Source organism: Bos indicus x Bos taurus, chromosome 13 (assembly GCF_003369695.1).
Source record: "Bos indicus x Bos taurus breed Angus x Brahman F1 hybrid chromosome 13, Bos_hybrid_MaternalHap_v2.0, whole genome shotgun sequence".
NCBI classification, from domain to species: domain Eukaryota; kingdom Metazoa; phylum Chordata; class Mammalia; order Artiodactyla; family Bovidae; genus Bos; species Bos indicus x Bos taurus.
In genome coordinates this window covers 40,883,427-40,902,286 of record NC_040088.1, presented here as the reverse complement: position 1 = coordinate 40,902,286, position 18,860 = coordinate 40,883,427, and the positions used below count along the sequence as shown (strand labels likewise).

At 48.6% G+C, this 18,860-nt stretch overlaps 1 protein-coding gene across 2 annotated transcripts in view; it reads left to right on the top strand.

Moving 5' to 3' along the window:
* SYNDIG1 (synapse differentiation inducing 1) overlaps positions 1-18,860 on the top strand; it is a 102,930-nt gene that overhangs the window by 45,672 nt on the left and 38,398 nt on the right. For both annotated transcript variants that reach the window (XM_027559555.1, XM_027559554.1), the window contains exon 2: positions 3,701-4,258. In XM_027559555.1, coding sequence (XP_027415356.1) covers positions 3,779-4,258 — 480 coding nt within the window. In that variant the 5' untranslated portion in view covers positions 3,701-3,778. The remainder of the gene's footprint in view (positions 1-3,700; positions 4,259-18,860) is intronic.

The following is an 18,860-nucleotide window of genomic DNA, read 5'->3' as shown; positions in this document are numbered from 1 at the left end:
GACCACACGCATGATTCTTTTCATGTGGAACATCCAGAGTAATCAAACCCATACACACAGCAGGCATACTGTCAGCTGCCAGGGGCCGGGTGAGAGGGCAGTGCTTGCTGTGCAACAAGTGATGGGAATATTCTGGAATTGGATGGGAGGAAGACTGCACACTGCTGTGAGTATGCTACAGCCCTGGGAATTGTACACTTTAAAAGTCAGGCGGGGCCTTCCATGGTGGTTAGAAATCCACCTTGCAATGCAGGGGGTGTGGCTTCGATCGCTGGTCGGGGAACTGAGATTCTACAAGCTGCGGAGCAACTATGCCCATGTGCCGCAACTACTGAGCCCACACCCCGGAGCCTGTGCACCACAACTGGAGAGCCCGTGCACTGCAACGGAAGAGCCCGCAAGACACAGCCAAGATCCCTCGGGCTGCAACTAAGACCTCGTGCAGCCGAATAAATAAATTAATATCTTAAAATTCATTTTAAAAATAAAAAAGTAAAAGTCAGGTGAACATTATGATGTTGGTGCATGTGCGCTGGGTCGTGTCCAACTCTCTGCAACCCCATGGGCTCCTCTGTCCATGGGATTTTCCCACCAAGAATACTGGGGCAGGTTGCCATTTCCTTCTCCAGGGGGTCTTCCTAACCCAGGGATCTTCCAGACCCAGGGATCAAACCTGTGTCTCTAGATTATATCCGAATAATGTTGTTATTTTTTAATGAATGAAATTACTAACTAAAACGAGAGAACAACAGAACTGGGATCTTCCTGAAACAGCACGCACCCCTCAGCTGTGAGGGCTGACGGTGAGGTCCGCAGTCCGACAAGCTTCCCCAGCTTTCCCCACGTGGGTGTCACTCCAGCTGAGAGAGGAGATGGTACACCTTGGAGTCAGACGTACCTGGTTCAAATCCCACCTGTTTCTCTTCCTGGCTGGAGCATCTTTTCTTTTTTTCTTTGCTTTTTAACACACTGTCTAGGTTTGTCATCACTTTCCTGCCAGGAAGCAATCATCTCCTGATTTCATGGCTGCAGTCACCATCCACAGTGATTTTAGAGCCCAAGACGAGGAAATCTGTCACTGCTTCCACCTTTCCCCACGCCCCCTCCATTTGCCATGATCTTAGGTTTTTTTAATATTTAATTTTAGGTCAGTCTCTTCCTTTACCCTCATCAAGAGGTTCTTTAGTTCTCTTTGCTTTCTGCCATTAGAGTGGTATTATCCGCATATCTGAGGTTGTTGATATTCCTCCCAGCAATTCACTAGAGAGCATTCCCTAAAAAGTTCAAAATAGCCCTTGTGGTGGTGTTTGTTTGGATCTAAATCAGTAGCTCCAGGTGGTCAAGACTCCACCTTCCTGACTGAATCCCAGGAGGTGCTAATGCTGCAGGTTCTCAGTCAACTCTGGGTGGTAGAGATGTAAGCTGTGCCTGCCTCCAAATGCCACAATTTCAACCGACTTCAGGATTGGTGCAAGGCAAGGAGATCCCTAAGTAGCGTTAGTCCAATCCTGTAACACTTCAGACTGTTACTTTTGACAGACATTCACTGAACACCAGCTGTATACCAGGGTGAGAACAGGGAGGAAACTGTGGTCCTTTTGTTTCAGACTCTGGGCAGGGCAGGGCTGAGGAGGCGGTGATGCTGAGTAGCTGTCACATTGGCAGAGAAGGATAAACCAGGAGCTGTAGGAGAAACCGGAGCCCAGCGGCCAGGAACGCAGCAGAAAAGGGAGGGTCACACTGGCTGCGCTGGAACAAGGGACTCCATCCAAGAAGAGGAATTTAAACAAATGCAACTACATGTTATTTGTAAGATACTCACTGCAGATCCTGGCAGAAGGAGCTGAGTCTGAGAAGCAGATCTGAGCTTCAGGAAGGTTTTTCTGGGCTTGGTGGTACATCCAGCCCTACACAAGGGGCCCATCAGCTTCTCTGTGGAAGGATGAAGATCAGAAAGGCTGGATGTTTGGACCAGAAACACCTGGAGGAGCTGGGAAGGTGACCAGGTGTGGAGGTGACGCTCACATGCATGATGTGCTTCACAGGCACTCGGAATTCCTGGTTTTAGCTTTTGGTTGTTCCCGGGCCCCAGGGCTGAGGGCTTAGAGGCCCAGGAGCAAGAGCTGGCACTGTGTTCTGACCTCTCTCACATGTGTCACGGTGTCAAGCTGGTGACACCCACACCTCTCAGTGCATACCCTGCCCTCAACCAGTCTCTGTCAACGTGATTAAACTGCTATTTTCCCACTAATCGCAAGGGTGTCTTCTTTCTCTCCTCTGCTCGGTGTGAAATTTTAGATTCCTGTGTGTGTGCATGCTCAGTCGCTTCACTTGTATCCGACTCCTTGTGACCCTATGGACTGTAGCCCCTCAGGCTCCTCTGTCCCTGGGATTCTCCAGGCAAGAATACTGGAGCGGGTTGCCATTCCCTTCTCCAGGGGATCTTCCCGACCCAGGGATTGAACCCGAGTCTCTTATGTTTCCTGCATTGGCAGGCCACCTTAGATTCCTGTAGCTACCTCCAAACAAAGCAGTTATAATGTAAGACAATTCTTAAATCTCCTAGAAAGCCAGAACAGCAAAAGCCTCAAGATGGAATGTTGCTACATAATAGTTATTAACTTGCAAAGAGGAAAAGCTGTCTCCCCAAAATCGTAAACTCTGGTGTCTTCTTCTTAACATTTGAAACTCTAGAAAGGAACTAGGGGGAAATAGTTTAGAAGAATTCTTAATTGTATCCCAGATACACAGGTGTTTCTCTAAGCCAAGCACCCTTGAGGCAGGAAAATTTTCAGTCCACTTCCTGGGACCCTGCTGAAGGCTAGTGTGAATGTCAGACTAATTCTAACATGTGTGTAGAACATACTAAAATGTGCATGTAAGATTTTCTCAGCTGGGGAGCTTAGTCCATGTACAGCACTAACATGTAGGTCTTCTTATCACTTACCTTCTAAATCTGTGTGGGGCATTTTTATTTTTTGTTTTTATCATACAAAGGCATGTTATGATAAGTTATAAGCAAAAGCAACTTAGTTCTTCAGAAAAAAGAAAAGATAAAATAGATCAATATTTAAGATATACTAGACAAAACATCTGAAAATATAAAGATAAAAATACATTACTCAAAAATTTTGAATTTATTAGTATATAAAGCTTTTAAACCCCTCTAGTTAAAATTTCATTCACAAGAGGTTGTAGGTTGGTTGCTTGTTGAAAATCTATTTGAAAAGATCAAAAGCTAAAATAATTCTTTATTCCTTTGTTCCATCAATACTAAGTCACAAGATCTTTGTAAGTCAGCCCTTGCTTCCTTGGTGCGAGTTTTTCTGCTGGGATGAGGAGCCTAGGAGAGTTGAATGAATGGCCCCACTTGCCCCGTGGTCGAGGCTGGTGTGAGTGGGCTTGCCTGTGGATTTCAGAAGTCAGCTGAAATCCTGGTGTTCTCTGGGGCGACAGTGGTCCTAACTCCTGCACAGCCTCCTTCATTGGGAAGCAGAGTCTGTCCAAAGATGTTCAGGGTCTATCTCTGCCTCCCTCTGGCCACTGCCCCCACCGAGCCTATCTAAACCATCAGGGTAAGTGGGCTCAGACCAGTGACTGTTCACCCCAGTGACCAGGACACACTGGGACAACCAGGGTCTGACTGATGAGCTTTTCAGGTGTGATTTCCTTGTCTCATCTCTGTTTCTTCCTCCTCCAGGAGAAATGGGCCCTGTGAGGCAAGTGTGACCCTCGAGTCCAGCCCGCCAGCCCGACGACCAGCCGGGAGGACAGCACCATGGCTGGAGTCGTGGAGCAGAAGAGCGGGCTGGTGCGCGACAAGCTCGGCGAGGCCAGCAAGAGGAACGGCCTCATCAACACGAGGAGCCTGGTGGCCGAGAGCCGGGATGGTCTGGTGTCCGTGTACCCCGCTCCCCAGTACCAGAGCTGCCGAGTGGTGGGCAGCGTGGCATCGGCCGGCCCAGACGGCGCCAGGAATGAACCACTCCAACAGCTGTTGGACCCCAGCACGCTCCAGCAGTCAGTGGAGTCCCGCTACCGACCCAACCTCATCCTATACTCGGAGAGTGTGCTGCGCCCCTGGGGGGACGGCGTGGCAGCTGATTGCTGTGAGACCACCTTCATCGAGGACCGCTCACCCACCAAGGAGAGCCTGGAGTACCCCGACGGCAAGTTCATTGACCTCTCGCCCGAAGACATCAAGATCCACACGCTATCCTACGACGTGGAGGAGGAGGAGGAGTTCCAGGAGCTGGAGGTCAGAGCATATGTTTGTCACAGGCCATCGGGAGTGGGATGTGGGGCTCTGGGGGGACGAGAGCCAGGCAGGTGCAAGTCAGGACATGAAGCCAGTGAGCAAAAGTGCAAGGAAACCACACAGCCTCCTGGGTGCCCTTCACTCAGAATCTGTGTAAGAGATACAGGGATGGAGAAGGAGGTGAGGTCTGGGACCTAGGGCTTCAGCGGGGATTCTGCTTAGGGGACACAGGTCGAAGCCATCAGGATGGGACTAAGATGCATTTAAGGGTTGACCGTGCTGGCAGCTCAGGGGGCTGGGGGTTTCTGCTGACTGCCTGGCCACAGGGGAGAGTGCTGTGCTGTGCTAAGTGGCTTAGTTGTGTACAATTCTATGGATTATGGTAGCCCACCAGGCTCCTCTGTCCAAGGGATTCTCCGGGAAAGAATACTGGAGTGGGTTGCCATGCCCTCATCCAGGGACTCTTCCTGACCCAGGGAACAGTGGCCACTGGCCAGAGCCCCCAGGGGAAGAAGGTTCCTCAAGAGCCTGGAAGTGTACACTTGGGGACAGTTGGGGATGTTTTGGCTGCCACATGTGGTTTCCTTAATTTGACATTCTGGAGTGTTTACTAAGGATTGTTGGAACAGCTGAAACCTAAAACCAGCTGGAAGAAATAGTTGAAATTGATAGCATAAGGGGCAGTCAAGCTGAATTACTGTGGAGTCCCATCTCCCGTAGGGCGGGCACGGGCATCAGATCCCAGTCTTAGAAACATGCATGTTGGCCATGGTGTGCCACACTGTTGCCCCCATGGCGGGGTAAGGGCAACGCCATAGGGGTCTGAGCCCAGGAGACCAGCACCGAGGCTGGGGGGCAGTCGTTTCATGGCTGTGGGGATGGCTGGAAGAAGGCTGCCCCACTGGGCTTGCCAGGTTCCCCTACTGGCCTGAGCCTGAGAATGCCGGCTGGCCACTGGCCCCGGAGACAGGACCACACACCTGTCATCATGTGGCGGCCACATGAGTCCAGCAAGCCAGAGCTCTGCAAGCCTGTGTGTGGAGCATACGTTACATCTGACCATCCCAAGCAAGTCATGTGGCCAAGACCAAAGTTGGTGTGCAAGGGGCTGCTCAGGGTGACGGGACAGGAACATCTCAACTGGGGGCCAGGACGGCAGCAGCCCCCAATGAGCAAGGGTGCAGACCGCTCACCATCACTCTTTAATCGTCAAACTGAATGGAATGAGAACAGTCGTGCTCCTATTGTGAATGAAACAAAAAACTCAGTCCACACTGACCTGAGGCTCTTCCCAGGAAGCAGCTATACTTCAGACAAGAGAGAAAACGTGGTTTTGCATCCTTGGGCAATGCCATAGCATCACTCAGTCTACAGCAGAGCGATTTCAAACAGGAAATCGCAGTTTGCAGAGAGCTTTGCCCAGGTAGGAGCAGGGTCTGTCACAGGATCTTCCACTCTGCTCTCATTTCCTGCCTGATTGGGCTCGTCCTGCACTTGCAGCAGAGCGGTCCTAGTGCAGATAGGTCTGCTTGCCAGGCACGCGTCTGCTGAAGCTCGTGTGGCTGCGTCCTCTGGGGTCTGGGGTTGGCGGTGTTAGCAAGCAGATCTGTAGCTGATTATAAGCATCTCGCAGAGGGGCCTCAGCCATAGCATCTGCCCTGCACTGTTTCACAGCAGAGAGTCGTCCTGGGGGTTCTGGAGGCACACAAGGATGGAGGGTGGCTAAGCAGGCCACCGCGGGGGCCCTGGGGATTCTCCAGGTGCATGATCACCAGGCTGGGGCCCTGCAGCCCTGGGACCTCCTCCTGGTTCCCGGACACAACAGCTAAACCTCATCTCCAGGACCCCAACTGCTGGAAATCACATTTCCTTGTCACACAGACAAATTTAAACTGAGAGACTCAGGCACACCTAATAAAGCAGTTCTGCAAAATGTCAAATTCGGGTTTAAAGCTGTGAAAAGAAGTGGCTGCAGGTCAGGACTGGAGGGCCTCGCCACGTGTTGAAAGGCTGATTGCCGCCCCTTTGTGACAAAGCCAAGTCTGTGCATCCATCAGAGAGCCCGTGGAATGTCATCACTGGGAACCAGTGACGCAAGAGCAAAGGAGAAGGAGATGCACATTTTTGGAGCATCTTCCCTCCTCCCTCCTCTCACCAGCGCGTCTGACCCCAGAGCCTGAAGGTGGCAGGCTCTGTCCCTGCCACTGCATGTGGGAGGCGGAAGCTTGGAGGGCTCCCAGGTGCCTCTGCTGGCTCCATACGCCTATGTCCTGACGGCGATGCTGTGTGGTCCCCAAACGGCTGTTTTGGATACAGCCACCTCCTTACGTCTGAGCCCTCAGCTGGACCTCTCTCCCATGAAAAACCACAAGTCCCGGAAACCTGTCGGGAGAGAGAGGATTTCACACGACAGGTAGCACCTGCAGAGGCTTCTTCACACACAGGAGAACAGCTAGGAGGACGCGCAAACACTGGACGAGAACCCCAAAGCGAGAATGAGAAAGAACAACAAAAATAGAAGAGGGGACCCAGAGGAAACAGAAATCACTCAGAAAAAAAGCAGGCAGTGTTTTAAACACAATCTGATGTCCCTTGAGGCTGGGAGAGGCTGATCTGGGGTGGGGCGAGGAAGCAGGATGCAGTTTGGTTGGTTTGCCTGGCTGCCCCGGGCTGGACCCTCACACGCAGTGATGACAGGGGTGGTAAATGGGGGTCCTCCCTTCACTACTGGTTCAGGGGCAGTGCTCAGACTCTCAAATGAATGACCAAGCTCTTCAGGCTCTTTATCAGATGTAGAAAGTGGTCTTTGTCAAGATGTGGTTGAACAGAGTTTTTTAATATAAAAAACAGGTGTTTAACTTTGCCAAATGTCCATTCAGATCATCATGTGTGTTGTGGGGGTCGTCTTTATCCTATTGATATGACCTATTACATTAATTGATTTTCACATGTTGAACTATCCTTTCATATACTAAGCAGTCCTGTATGTTTGGGGATAAATTGGCCATGGTGTTTGCGCCTCTTTAAATATTGCTGGATTCGACATGCTAACAATTTGGTAAGATTTTTATTTCTGTGTCCATGAGGACCCTTGGTCCTTGACAACTGCAGTTTTCTTTTCTTGTGTCTTCTGGTTTTGGTCTCAGGGTGACACTGGCCACAAAGGATGAATTGGGAAGTGTTCCTTCTTCTTCTGTCTGAAAGATGCTGCCCTGTGCTGGGACTTTTTCTTCTCAGATAGTCATTCACAGTGAAGCCACCATCTTCTTTGTGGGAAGATATTTTTTTTTTTTACTACTGATCAGACCTGATTTCCTTATGATTTGAAAGAAAATCTTTAGGTTTTCCTTTCATCTTGACTCAGCTTTAGTAATTTGTGCCACTCTAGGGATTTTCCCCTTTTATCTTAGTTACCTAACTTGTCAGCATAAGGTTGTCCGTAATAGTACACTTAAATCTTCTTGCTTTCTGCACAGTTGGTGATGTTTCCTCTTTTTCCTGCCTAATTTTGTGATTTTTCCATTTTTTCCTTGCTCAGCCTAGCCAAAGGTTTATAAATTCTGATGATCTTTTCAAATATCTGTTATCTGGTTCCACTGATTGGTCCTTCATTTCAGTTTTACATTTCAGTGATTTTCACTCAGATATTTATGATATTTTCCTCTCTGTTTTCTATAGTCTAAATTTGCTCTTCTTTATTTAATTTCTTTAGGCTGGAGCTTAGTTATCGCTCTGAGATTTTTCTTCCTGTATAATATATGTATTTAAAGCTATAACTTTCAAACACTATTTCAACTGCCTCCTATAAACTGTGATATGTTGTGTTTTCATTTCCTGTTTAGTTCAAACTAGGATGTGAGGAGAGCTTCCCAGGCGCTGTGGTCCTCTCCCTTCCAGGAGCTCCTGGTTAAATTCCTGGGTCATCCAGCTTTCTGCCACTTGGCCCAAACAGATTAGAGCCATAAGTTGGGAGAACTGCAAGGTTTCCCATTTGTGGCTGGGAATGGAGCTTCCACCCTGTGCTCCCCAGTCAACTCAGCTCCATCTAGCAGCAGAGAATCTGGTCTCCAAGAGGAGCCCCTCCCTAGCAGAAATACTTCATGGCCAAGCGGATGATGGGTCTGGATGAGCTCAGGGCAAGATCAACCAGACTCACACTATTCTTTTTTTTTTTTTTGTACTCCATGATTTTGTGTATAATATTCCTTTTTTAAATTAATTTATTTATTTTAATTGGAGGCTAATTACTTTACAATATTGTAGTGGTTTTAGCCATACATTGACATGAATCAGCCATGGGAGTACATGTGTCCCCCATCCCGAACCCTCCTCCAACCCGCCTCCCCATCCCATCCCTCAGGGATGTCCCAGTGCACCAGCTTTGAGTGCCCTGTTTTGTGTATCGAACTTGGACTAGTCATCTATTTCATATATGGTAATATACATGTTTCAATGCTATTCTCTCAAATCATCCCACCCTCGCCTTCTCCCAGAGTCCATGTTCTTTATATCTGTGTCTCCTTTCCTGTCTTGCATACATTTACAGACTCACACTACTCTGACTCAGGATTCAGTAGTGGTTGTAAGCAAACACCCCTCTATTTATCACTGACCCAGGGTCATTGCTGAGCCCTCCAAGGAGGCTGTTTTGAAAATTCTCTTCAGTCATTTTCAGGGACAGGATTTGCCTGCCTCCTGGCTCTGTCATACCAGAAGTCTTACAGGATATTATCTGAAGTGCTACATGCATTTTCCAGCAGGCACTAGATGTGGGCAAAGAATATGTCCACAGATGGCTTGTGCTTAGGTTAAGAATATTAATCAAGTTAATTATCTTTAAATAATCTGACATGTATCCACTTAAAACATTAGGAAATTTAATTACTCATTTTCCTCCCTTGAGACAGTATGTTTGGTTCAGTTCAGTCACTCAGTTGTGTCCGACTCTTTGCGACTGCAGCACGCCAGGCCTCCCTGTCCATCACCAACTCCTAGAGTTCACCCAAACTCATGCCAATTGAGTCAGTGATGCCATCCAGCCATCTCATCCTCTGTCGTCCCCTTCTCCATCTGCCTTCAATCTTTCCGTAAATAAAAAAAATATATTTGGACATTCCAGTTTCATATGGCTCTAAGTGCAGATCATTCACCCTTAGATGAATGATCTGAAAATCATTCAAAATGATCAGGAGATCTGTCTTAACTTTCCTTATAGTCACATCTGATCTAGTGCTATCCAACCTGCAGCAAACTCCTCTTTCTGTAAACAGGCCTATGTGAATAACTTCCTATCTGGAAATTAAATTTACCTTTATGGAATAAATATTTTGAGGGCATCCTACATACTGACAATTTCCAAAGACGAATTCAAAAATATCATGTGCAATGTAAGCATGATCGGAATAGTAGTGTGCCATTTACTGTTTTCATTTTCTGTGTCAAGGGAAACTCTCATTTAAATGTGGTACTCTCAGCATGTTTCTTAAAAAGTAAAAATCAATATCTTTATATTCTCATCTTACATTTGCCAGTAAAAGGCACTGGAGTGTGTAATTATAGCCGTTTGATGAGGGGAGAATCTCTGAGATAATAAATCCATCTGTCATAAGAACACAAGGAGATCGTTCATCATGTTCCTCTGAAATACTTTACGATAAGCAGAAGGATTGGGGCATCAGATTGAATTTGTATGCCAAGGAAATAAAACCTTTTTACTTTTTCAAGCCCACACTGATCAGATCTCTCATCCATGGCTTCTGAGCCCCTGCTCAGAATCACAGTTGGGAGAAAACTGTTTATCTGTTTTGACAAAGGAGAATGTTTCATCATTGTAAGACTACAGTTATTCTGGGACTTCCCTGGTGGTCCAGTGACTGAGGCTTCACACTCGCAACGCAGAGGGCCCGGGTTTCATCCCTGGTCAGGGAATTAGATCCCGCATGCCGCGTCGGAGTTCAAAGATCCCACATGCTGCAATTAAGACCTAGATCAGCCAAATAAAAATTTTTTAAAAAGACTACAGCTATTCTAAGATTGCCAGGAGTAATATCAGCAACTTCAGATATGCAGATGATACCACTCTAATGGCAGAAAGTGAAGAAGAACTAAAGAACTTCTTGATGAAGGTGAGACAAGGGAGTGAAAAACTGGCTTAAAACTCAATATTCAAAAAACTAAGATAATGGCATCCAGTCCCATCACTTCCTGGCAAATAGAAGGGGAAAAAGTAGAAGCAGAGACAAATTTTATTTTCTTGGGCTCCAAAATCACTGTGGATGGTGACTGCAGCCATGAAATTAAAAGACACTAGCTCATTGGAAGGAAAGCTATGACAAACTTAGCATGTTAAAAAGCAAAGACATCACTTTGCTGACAAAGGTCCATATAGTCAAAGCTACAATTTTTCCAGTAGTCACTTATGAATATGAGAGTTGGATGACAAAGACAGCTAAGCACCAAAAAAGTGATGCTTTCTAATTGTGGTGTTCAAGAAGACTCCTGAGGATCCCTTGGACAGCAAGATCAAACCAGTCAATCCTAAAGGAAATCAACCCTGAATATTCATTGGAAGGACTGATGCTGAAGGTGAAACCCCAGAACTTTGGCTACCTGATGCGAAGAGCCAGCCTATTGGAAAAGACCCTGATGCTAGGAAAAATTGAAGGCAGGTGGAGAAGAAGGTGACAGAGGATGAGATGGTTAGATGGCATCACCAATTCAATGGACATGCATTTGAGCAAGTCCCGGGATATGGTGAAGACAGGGAAACCTGGTGTGCTGCAGTCCATGGGGTCGCAAAGAATCAGACACGACTTAGCGACTAAACAACAATTCTAATGAAATCAGCTTTCATAAGATTACAGATAGCTGTGAGTCAAACACTAACACAATAAATGTGATTTGAATGACAATGAAAGGAGAGTCCATGACTTTGGTGAATCTCTTTCATACTCAGTTTGAACAAACACCAGTAAAATTTGATTCTAAACCACATTGGAGTTTAATAAAATTTCTCCAAGCTTAACCAAAGGTCCACCTATTTTAAGCAATATTCATGTAACAAAACCCAGTACCAAGAGCATCCTTTGGGGTCCCTGAGAGACAGATTTGCTCAATGCTTCATTAAACGTCTCTCCTCAATGCGTGCCCCTAACACCCATGTTCAGTGACCACCATGCATGCAGAAAACACTCGTCATAGCCTGGAGCCCTGGGGAGGCCATTTAACCTTGGCCCATGTTGATAAAAACCTCATCTTCCACTTACTACAGTATAATGTTTTCAGAAGAGGAAAGTGATCATAAACATTCAATTGTGTTAGAAGAAGCGCATCCTTTGAATTTAAAGTTTTGGTGATGACAGCATGCCCCGCCCTTTTTTGGCTGGATTGTGAGGCATGCAGAACTTCCCAGACGAGAGATCAAACCCATGCCTCCTGCAGTGGAAGCTCAGAGTCTTAAACCCGGACCACTAGGGAAGTCTGACAATGCCCTTAAGGGAATGATGTGAAGCATCACCCCTATATCATGGTCTGTTCAGCTGTTTGTCCATCATGCTTCTGCGGAACAATGGGAGAATAACCAGAGAAATCAAGCATGAGCCCAGCTTCACAATTGCCAATATTTTTTTTTTCCCTTGGCAAGCCATTTCACAGCATTTCCTAAAAAGATAAGGAAAAGCTCACAGGGCTAACATGCAGATGGTTGTTCACAGACATACTATGAATTCTGAGACGCAAAAAGAAACCGACACAGGGGAAATAGTGCAGGTGGCTGGCCCTCATGTGCTGGAGTTATGCTAGATTTCTATAAGAAGAGGCATTTGGCCAGTGCAAGGATCATCAGATCATTCAGACTATTAGCAGGTGTGAGAGACTCCATCCTTATGGACAAAGAGCCTGCATGTTGTCCTTGTGGTCCCAGGCATTGGGTCCGTGGTGCTCATACTCACCAGGAGGAAACAGACATAGAGAAGGCAAGAGAGAAGCCTCACTGTGCAAAGTGCTGAGGGTTCCTGTCTGGCTGGTCTCCAGGGAGGGTGCTGTCCCCATTCGGAATTGGGATGGTCCCACCGTGGCTGTCCTGGATGTCAGCTGAGGGTCCCAGAAGGAAGGATCTTTTCTCCTTGATAATGAAAACCACACCACATATCATGCCCCTGTCACTAGAGAAATGCGAAACTGAGTTAGGAAAACAGCCTCTGTTCAGTTAAAAAACAAATCCACACAGCAACAGGTGCATGCTGCTGATGGCATGTAGGTAGGAAAACATAGGAAAATGTCCCCTTTGCATGGTTCACCCAAGGTGCCCATAAATATCCACCTGATATCTGTCAGCAAAACATCTGCCAGCCTGCAGTGGTGCTGAGCAGATGAGTCATCAGAAACCTCAAGCCTGGAAAAGTGAAAGCCACCAGGGGGTCTGGGGGATGGCCAGTGTCCTCCTCAAACAGGTAGAACCTGAGAAGTTGGAGGACACTCCTCAGAGTGGAGAGAAGTATATTTAGAAACAGAACATGTTGCTTGGAACAGTAACCTTACATAAGATACTGCTCATGGAGGTCTACACCGTGAAATACAGATTCAAAAAGGATTTAGCAGAGAAAGCAGTGGTGTTTGGGGGAGGCTTGGTGGAGGAGGGTCAGTTTGTAAAGGGGGAGCAGCTGTAGCTTGAGGTCAGATCCCAGAGGACAGTGGTCTTTCCAGCACACCATCCAGTGCTCTGCTGGCCCAGGCTGGGTGAAGTCTGCATATGTTTCAGCATGGCATTGGGTGGATTTTCCTCTTGTGTTTCTTCTAGGAAATAGGAGGAAGATCTAGGTTTCAATAGGGTAGCCAATTCCTGAGTCTCCTCTTCTAGTCCTTTTGTTTTTATCCCTTTTGAAATGTCAGTAAGCAGCAGATCACCCAAACCGAGTTAAATAAAGTGCAGACACTTGAGGGTCCTGTGAGCAGTCCCCTCCCCCATCACCTCACCTCTCATTCATTCCCCCAACCCCCGACTCCTGATCCCCTCAACTTCCCAGCCCCCCACCTGGCTTTGCAGCCCCTCCTGCACCCAGAATATTCTCTCCTCCCCTTCACTGAGCTAGTTTCTCGTCAGCATCCAGGTCACAGTGTTCGTGCCCCTGCTGACAAAGTCTATGTTTTGGCTTGTTTATTTTCTGTCACACTGGACACCGCCAAGCCAACTTAAGTTGAGTTTCCCAGAAGCGATCAGTGATGTGAGGACTGATGAGCACCTGATTTACTGGGAAATGCCCCCTGAAGACCAGCCGGTCAGCAGGGGGAGTAAGATGGGAGGCATCCAGGAGGGATGTGCTTCAAAGCACAGAGGCGCCCGGCCTGGCTGCAGGACCGGGGATGGGGGTGGTGTCCCCATGGACACCATGGACGGAGCAGGCCATGGGTGAGTCGAGTTTAGCCTCCAAGGTGAGGACCGGAGGCAAAGTTCCTGGATACATCCCCAACTCAGCACTGAGTAGGCGCCTGATGACCCATTGCGGTGATGGGTCTATCAGTGAATAAACGACTCTGTCCAAGGGCCTCCAGGTCAATGTCATCCTTTTTTATAATCAAAATGCAGCCAGACTCTCCCTGTGTGAGCACCCAAGCTCCTTGAGCATTTATGCTCCTGGTGAGCATTTATGTGACCTGGACTTTGTTTAAGGGGATGCTTTAAAAAGTCTCCAAAGTCAAGTCCACAGGGCAGATGTGGGAACAGCGCTCCACAGGGCCTGTGGTGGCCCCAGGGCCTCCAGGCAGTGATTGGCTTGGTGCTGAGACACAATAGCAGACTGTTTACCGCAAACCACAAAAACAGAGACAGGCTCCAAACAAGGAATAAGGAGAAAGCAGAACATGAAGACTGTTATTGGCATTTCATTAGAGAAGAGAGAAATCCCAAGGTCATTCTAGCTAATAGACCTTCCCCGTGACTGCAGAGAAAAGAGGAGAGAGTAGGGGGGCCCCACCAACTCCACTCAGCCCCCTGCCCATCCTTAGAGTGTCCATGGGATTGAGCAAGATCGAAGCTCCCAGGGACAGCCTTGTGGTCCCTCTGGAGAGGACGGAGTCAGAGGTGCATGTGGACAAGCTCGGCATGGCCACCGGGCCGCTGTCCCCTGCAGAAGTTTGTCCATCTTGGAACAAGATGAAGAGCCTCGTGGAAGCTGAAGAACCCAGGAGAACTGAGGACAGAGAACAGAATGAGTGACTGTGGGCCTGTCATTGTTGTCGTTGCTGCCTATTTGCTGAAGCAGACGTTGGTCCGGAGGTAGGTATCGGGCAGACAACTTGGGACAGTCCTGACATGTGACGGTGAAGAGACGCCCCCAAGACAGAATCCCCATGACTCCCCATCCAAACACCTCTCTTGAGCCCAGCAGCCTCTATGTAGGTAGGTCCCAGCTGTCTAGGGTGGGGCCTGGGCATCTACATCTCTGACAACTTCCAGCAAGGCCGATGCTGCTGCCCCTGGACTGCACTGTGAGCAGTGAGGGCAGAGAGCATCACTGGTCAGTGGTCCAGGCAGCTTCTAAGCCACTTCATGGAGAAGATACAAGAAGGTTTCTCTTGCTAAAGAGGGGCTGCCCCCAGTGCCTCCTTGGGATGCCTGAGGGCCCCTCTCTCCTTCTTCTAAGGAGGGCCCTTAACCCATCTACAAGGCTCACCCCTTGAGCTCCCTGCCCCAGGACCCTGTTCCCAGTAAGGCATCACTTGACCCTCCTCATCATCCTGGTTGCTCTGGATCCTTCTTGACGTGAGGTGAGAAGTAGATCACCCAGAGGGATCTGTGCAGTGTGGGGCAGACTGGAGCTCCTGCCCCTCCTTCTAGAACCTCCAGGTGGCACTGGCCTCACTCGCTGCCTCTGCCCAGGAACTTCCTCCCCAGGCTCTTTCCACGAGTCCTCGCTGCCCACACTTAGCCTCAGGGGGCAGTGAGGATGGCTAAGAATCCTGTCCATATGTCTTCTAGAAATGTAGCAACGAACTGGTGCAGCCTCACGGAGGAAGCAGGTGAGCTCCTTGCTGGGTGGATGCCGGTGGCTCGGGCAGGGTCCTGGCATCAGGCAGTGTCCACTGGAGGTCAGTGTGTTCCTAAGGGGCTCGCAGCTCTGCCCTCTGTTCCAGCTGGAACTGCCCACCGCCCTCCACGTAACCGCCCACGTCCTGTCTGCTGTCCTTAGCATGGGCTGGGGGTCAGGTGTGAGAATGTCAGACTCCTGGCAGACAGGAGAATGTCAGACAGGAGGCTGACCTCTAATCCACCAGCTCTGAGTGCCTTCTCACAGCACCCGGGTCCACCTGGCAGGCAGGACGTCTGCATTTGGGAGGCAAAAGCTAAGGGAAGGATGCCAGGGACTTGGAGGAGAGTGTGGAAGGAGCCAGCTGCCACATCAAAGAGAGAACAGATGCCTCCCCAAATAAGAGATACAAATGGCAAGTAAGCACGCAGAGATGTCCACATCACCACCTCCGGAGAAGCGCGAACTGAAGCCAACACAAGTGAGCCCCGCACAGAGCGTCGCAGGGCAGCCGCCGGGAACCGACGACCACCGAGCGCCGCGAGGATGCAGAAGCCAGCCGGCTTCCCCGGAAGACAGCTGATCGTTTTCCTGTAAAGTTAAACACCGTGTGACCCAGCAACCCCATTCCTGGTATTTAAAGACACGAATTCTATGTTCAAGCAGAAACTTGCATGAGTGCCTCACAGCCTTTATTAGTAAGAATGAAAAACTGAAAATAAAAAGCCTTCGGTGGACGAACGGATGGACACATAGCGGCACTTCCTTATCGTGGAAAATCACTCAGGAATAAAATGGAGTGAACTGCTGACACCCCCGGCAGCCTGGGTGACCTTTGGGGCCTGGTGCTGAGGGGGCTGGTCAGGGGTCTTGCCCTGGGCAGAGCTGTATCCTAGTTTAGGCTCTGGGCCACGCTTATGTAAGAGGTGCGGTCATGGATGTGGGGATGCGTTCTATCTTTGCAGTCCCTACAGGAACTCTGTTCTAGTTTCGACACTTTTATGTGAGTCTAAAATTGTTTCAAAGGGTGTGTGTGTATGTCTGTTTGTGTGTGTATACACATATACATCTCTGTGACTAGACTTAGTTGAAGAGTTTTTAGATGTGACCTCACACACAGACACAGCAAATGAAATAATTTATTCATATACATACATACACATACTGTACAAGGCCATCTGTGATGAATTTTAATACTCTATAACCTTCAAACTAACTAAAATACAATTTAAATACATGCATTCCTTTCAATAAAATGAAGTATTTCAGAACAGTAAAGAAACTTGGGAAATGAGTGATTTTTTTTTTTATTTTTTAATTGAAGGATAATAGCTTTACAGAATTTTGTTGGTTTCTGCAAAACATCAACATGAGTCAGCCATTGTTGTTGTTCAGTCACTCAGTCATGTCCGACTCTTTGCGACCCTGTGGACTGCAGCACACCAGGCTTCCCTGTCCTTCACCATTTCCCAGAGCTTACTCTAACTCATGTCCATTGAGTCAGTGATGCCATCCAGCCATCTCGTCCTGTCGTCCCCTTCTCCTCCTGCCTTCAGTCTTTCCCAGCATCAGGGTCTGGGGAAGTATACATATGTCCCCTCCCTCTTGAACCTCCCTCTGGTAACTGATGACTTTGAACAGCCCAGCCAGTGACTTGATAAATGGCCATAGGTTTACTGTGATGGGATCTTGCACAGAGGCATCCCTTGGTTTAGAAAATGCTCTCATTTTACAAACTAGGGAGCCCACCTCTGCCACAGGTGCACACAGACATGCGGGGCGGTGGCCATGCTCAGTGGCAAGGGGTTGAGGTACACCAGGTAGGCAGGCCCTGGGGTCCCTGCTCCTAGACAGACAGCTTTCTCATTGCTGCAGAGGTGGGGCATGGGCTCTGAGGACCTCACCCTGCACAGGGGCTGGCAACCTTGGCCAGTCCCTAATGCTACGAGAGGATGAAGAAGGCATTGAACAGGCAAGAGGTCCACAGTCAGCCTGCTCCAGAGCATGACAGCTGTGGCCCCCACTCCAGCCAGAGAGGCTTCTGGAGCCTGGCCAGGTGGGGGATCCAGGAGGGAAGGGGCGGCTGGGCTCTCAGAGGAAGGCCCTGTGGTTCTCATTGGCCCCTCCTGAGGCACAAGTAGCTCCTGCACTTCCTCAGGGTGCAGATCCTCTGTGGTGGGTGGGCAGACGGGTGAGGACAATTGAAAGGGTGCTGTGTCCCCAATGCTCATTCCCAGGAGGTGTGCGCCCCACCTCTCTGGCAGACAGACGGGTAAGGAAAGCTGGATGGATGCATGTCCCCATAGCTCGTTCCCAGGAGATGTGCACCCCACCTCTCTGGGCAGACAGACAGGTGAGGATGGCTGGATGGATGCGTGTCCCCACAGCTTGTTCCCAGGAGGTAAACGCTCCACCAGGGCCCCCGCTCCCTGCCTGCCCTCCTCGCCTCTTGGTTGAGGGTAGTGTCATCCTCACAGGCCCAGGTGAGCTGTCCGCCCCCAGGTTCACCTGGGAGCCCTTTGTCACTGGCCCCGGGGGTGGACGTGCAGCCACCCGTCGGCTCGGTGGCCGGGCTTTGTTCCAAGAGCCGCCTTGGGCTCCACGCGTCTCCGAGCTCCTGAGAGAGCAAGTGTGTGACACTGACACTAAGTGGCTTCTCTGCAGAAACACGAAAAGGACAAACTTGATGAAACGCCAAATCACAGTGTAAAATGAATTATTCATGTGTCATAAAAAGAGTGAATTCAATATTTTTTTCATTTCCCCCCCATAACTCTCACAGTGTTTCCATTAAAGTGTAATGAAAAAAGAGGGAAAAGTGAATGCAATGCCTAATCCCCAAAAGAAAGAATTCAATTTAAAGTATAATTTTTTTTCCTCCTAAAATGGCACGTGTGAGGGATTTTTTGACTTTTTATTTCCGAAATAATTTCAGACAGAAGAATTGCAAAAATGGTATGAAGAATCCCTATATGCTTGTCACCCGGTTTCCTTTGGTCTTAACCGTTTACCGTTGGGTACGTTACCGTTCTCTCAATGTGCATATGTTTTCCTGAGTTCTTTGCAAGAAAGTATCAGACAAGATGGCCTTTTACCCCTAAATGGGCGAGGTATGTTTTCTAAAAACAAGTGCAATTGTAAAAGTCAGGAAATTAAAGTCATTCCAGTACTGTCATCTCATCTATAGACCTTATGTACATTTTTCCAGTTCTTTCAATACTGTTCTTATAGCAAAAGGGGAAAACAATCAGACCCAGGTCAGGACCCAATCTTGCATTTTCTTGCTCTTCTCTTTTTGTTGTTGTTGTTTAGTTGCTAAGTCGTGTCTGACTCTGCAATGCCATGGACTGGCTCCCCTCTCCATGGGATTCTCCAGGCAAGAATACTGAGTGTGTTGCCATTCCCTTCTCCAGGGCATCTTCCCAACCCAGGGATCCAAGCCACATCTCCTCCTTGGCAGGCGGGTTCTTCACCACTGAGCCACCAGGGAGCCCTGAGGCTGTTCTCTGATCACAGCCCTCTATAATCTGGAACCTTTCTTCTGCCATCAGCTTCATGTTCTTGACATGTTTCGAGAG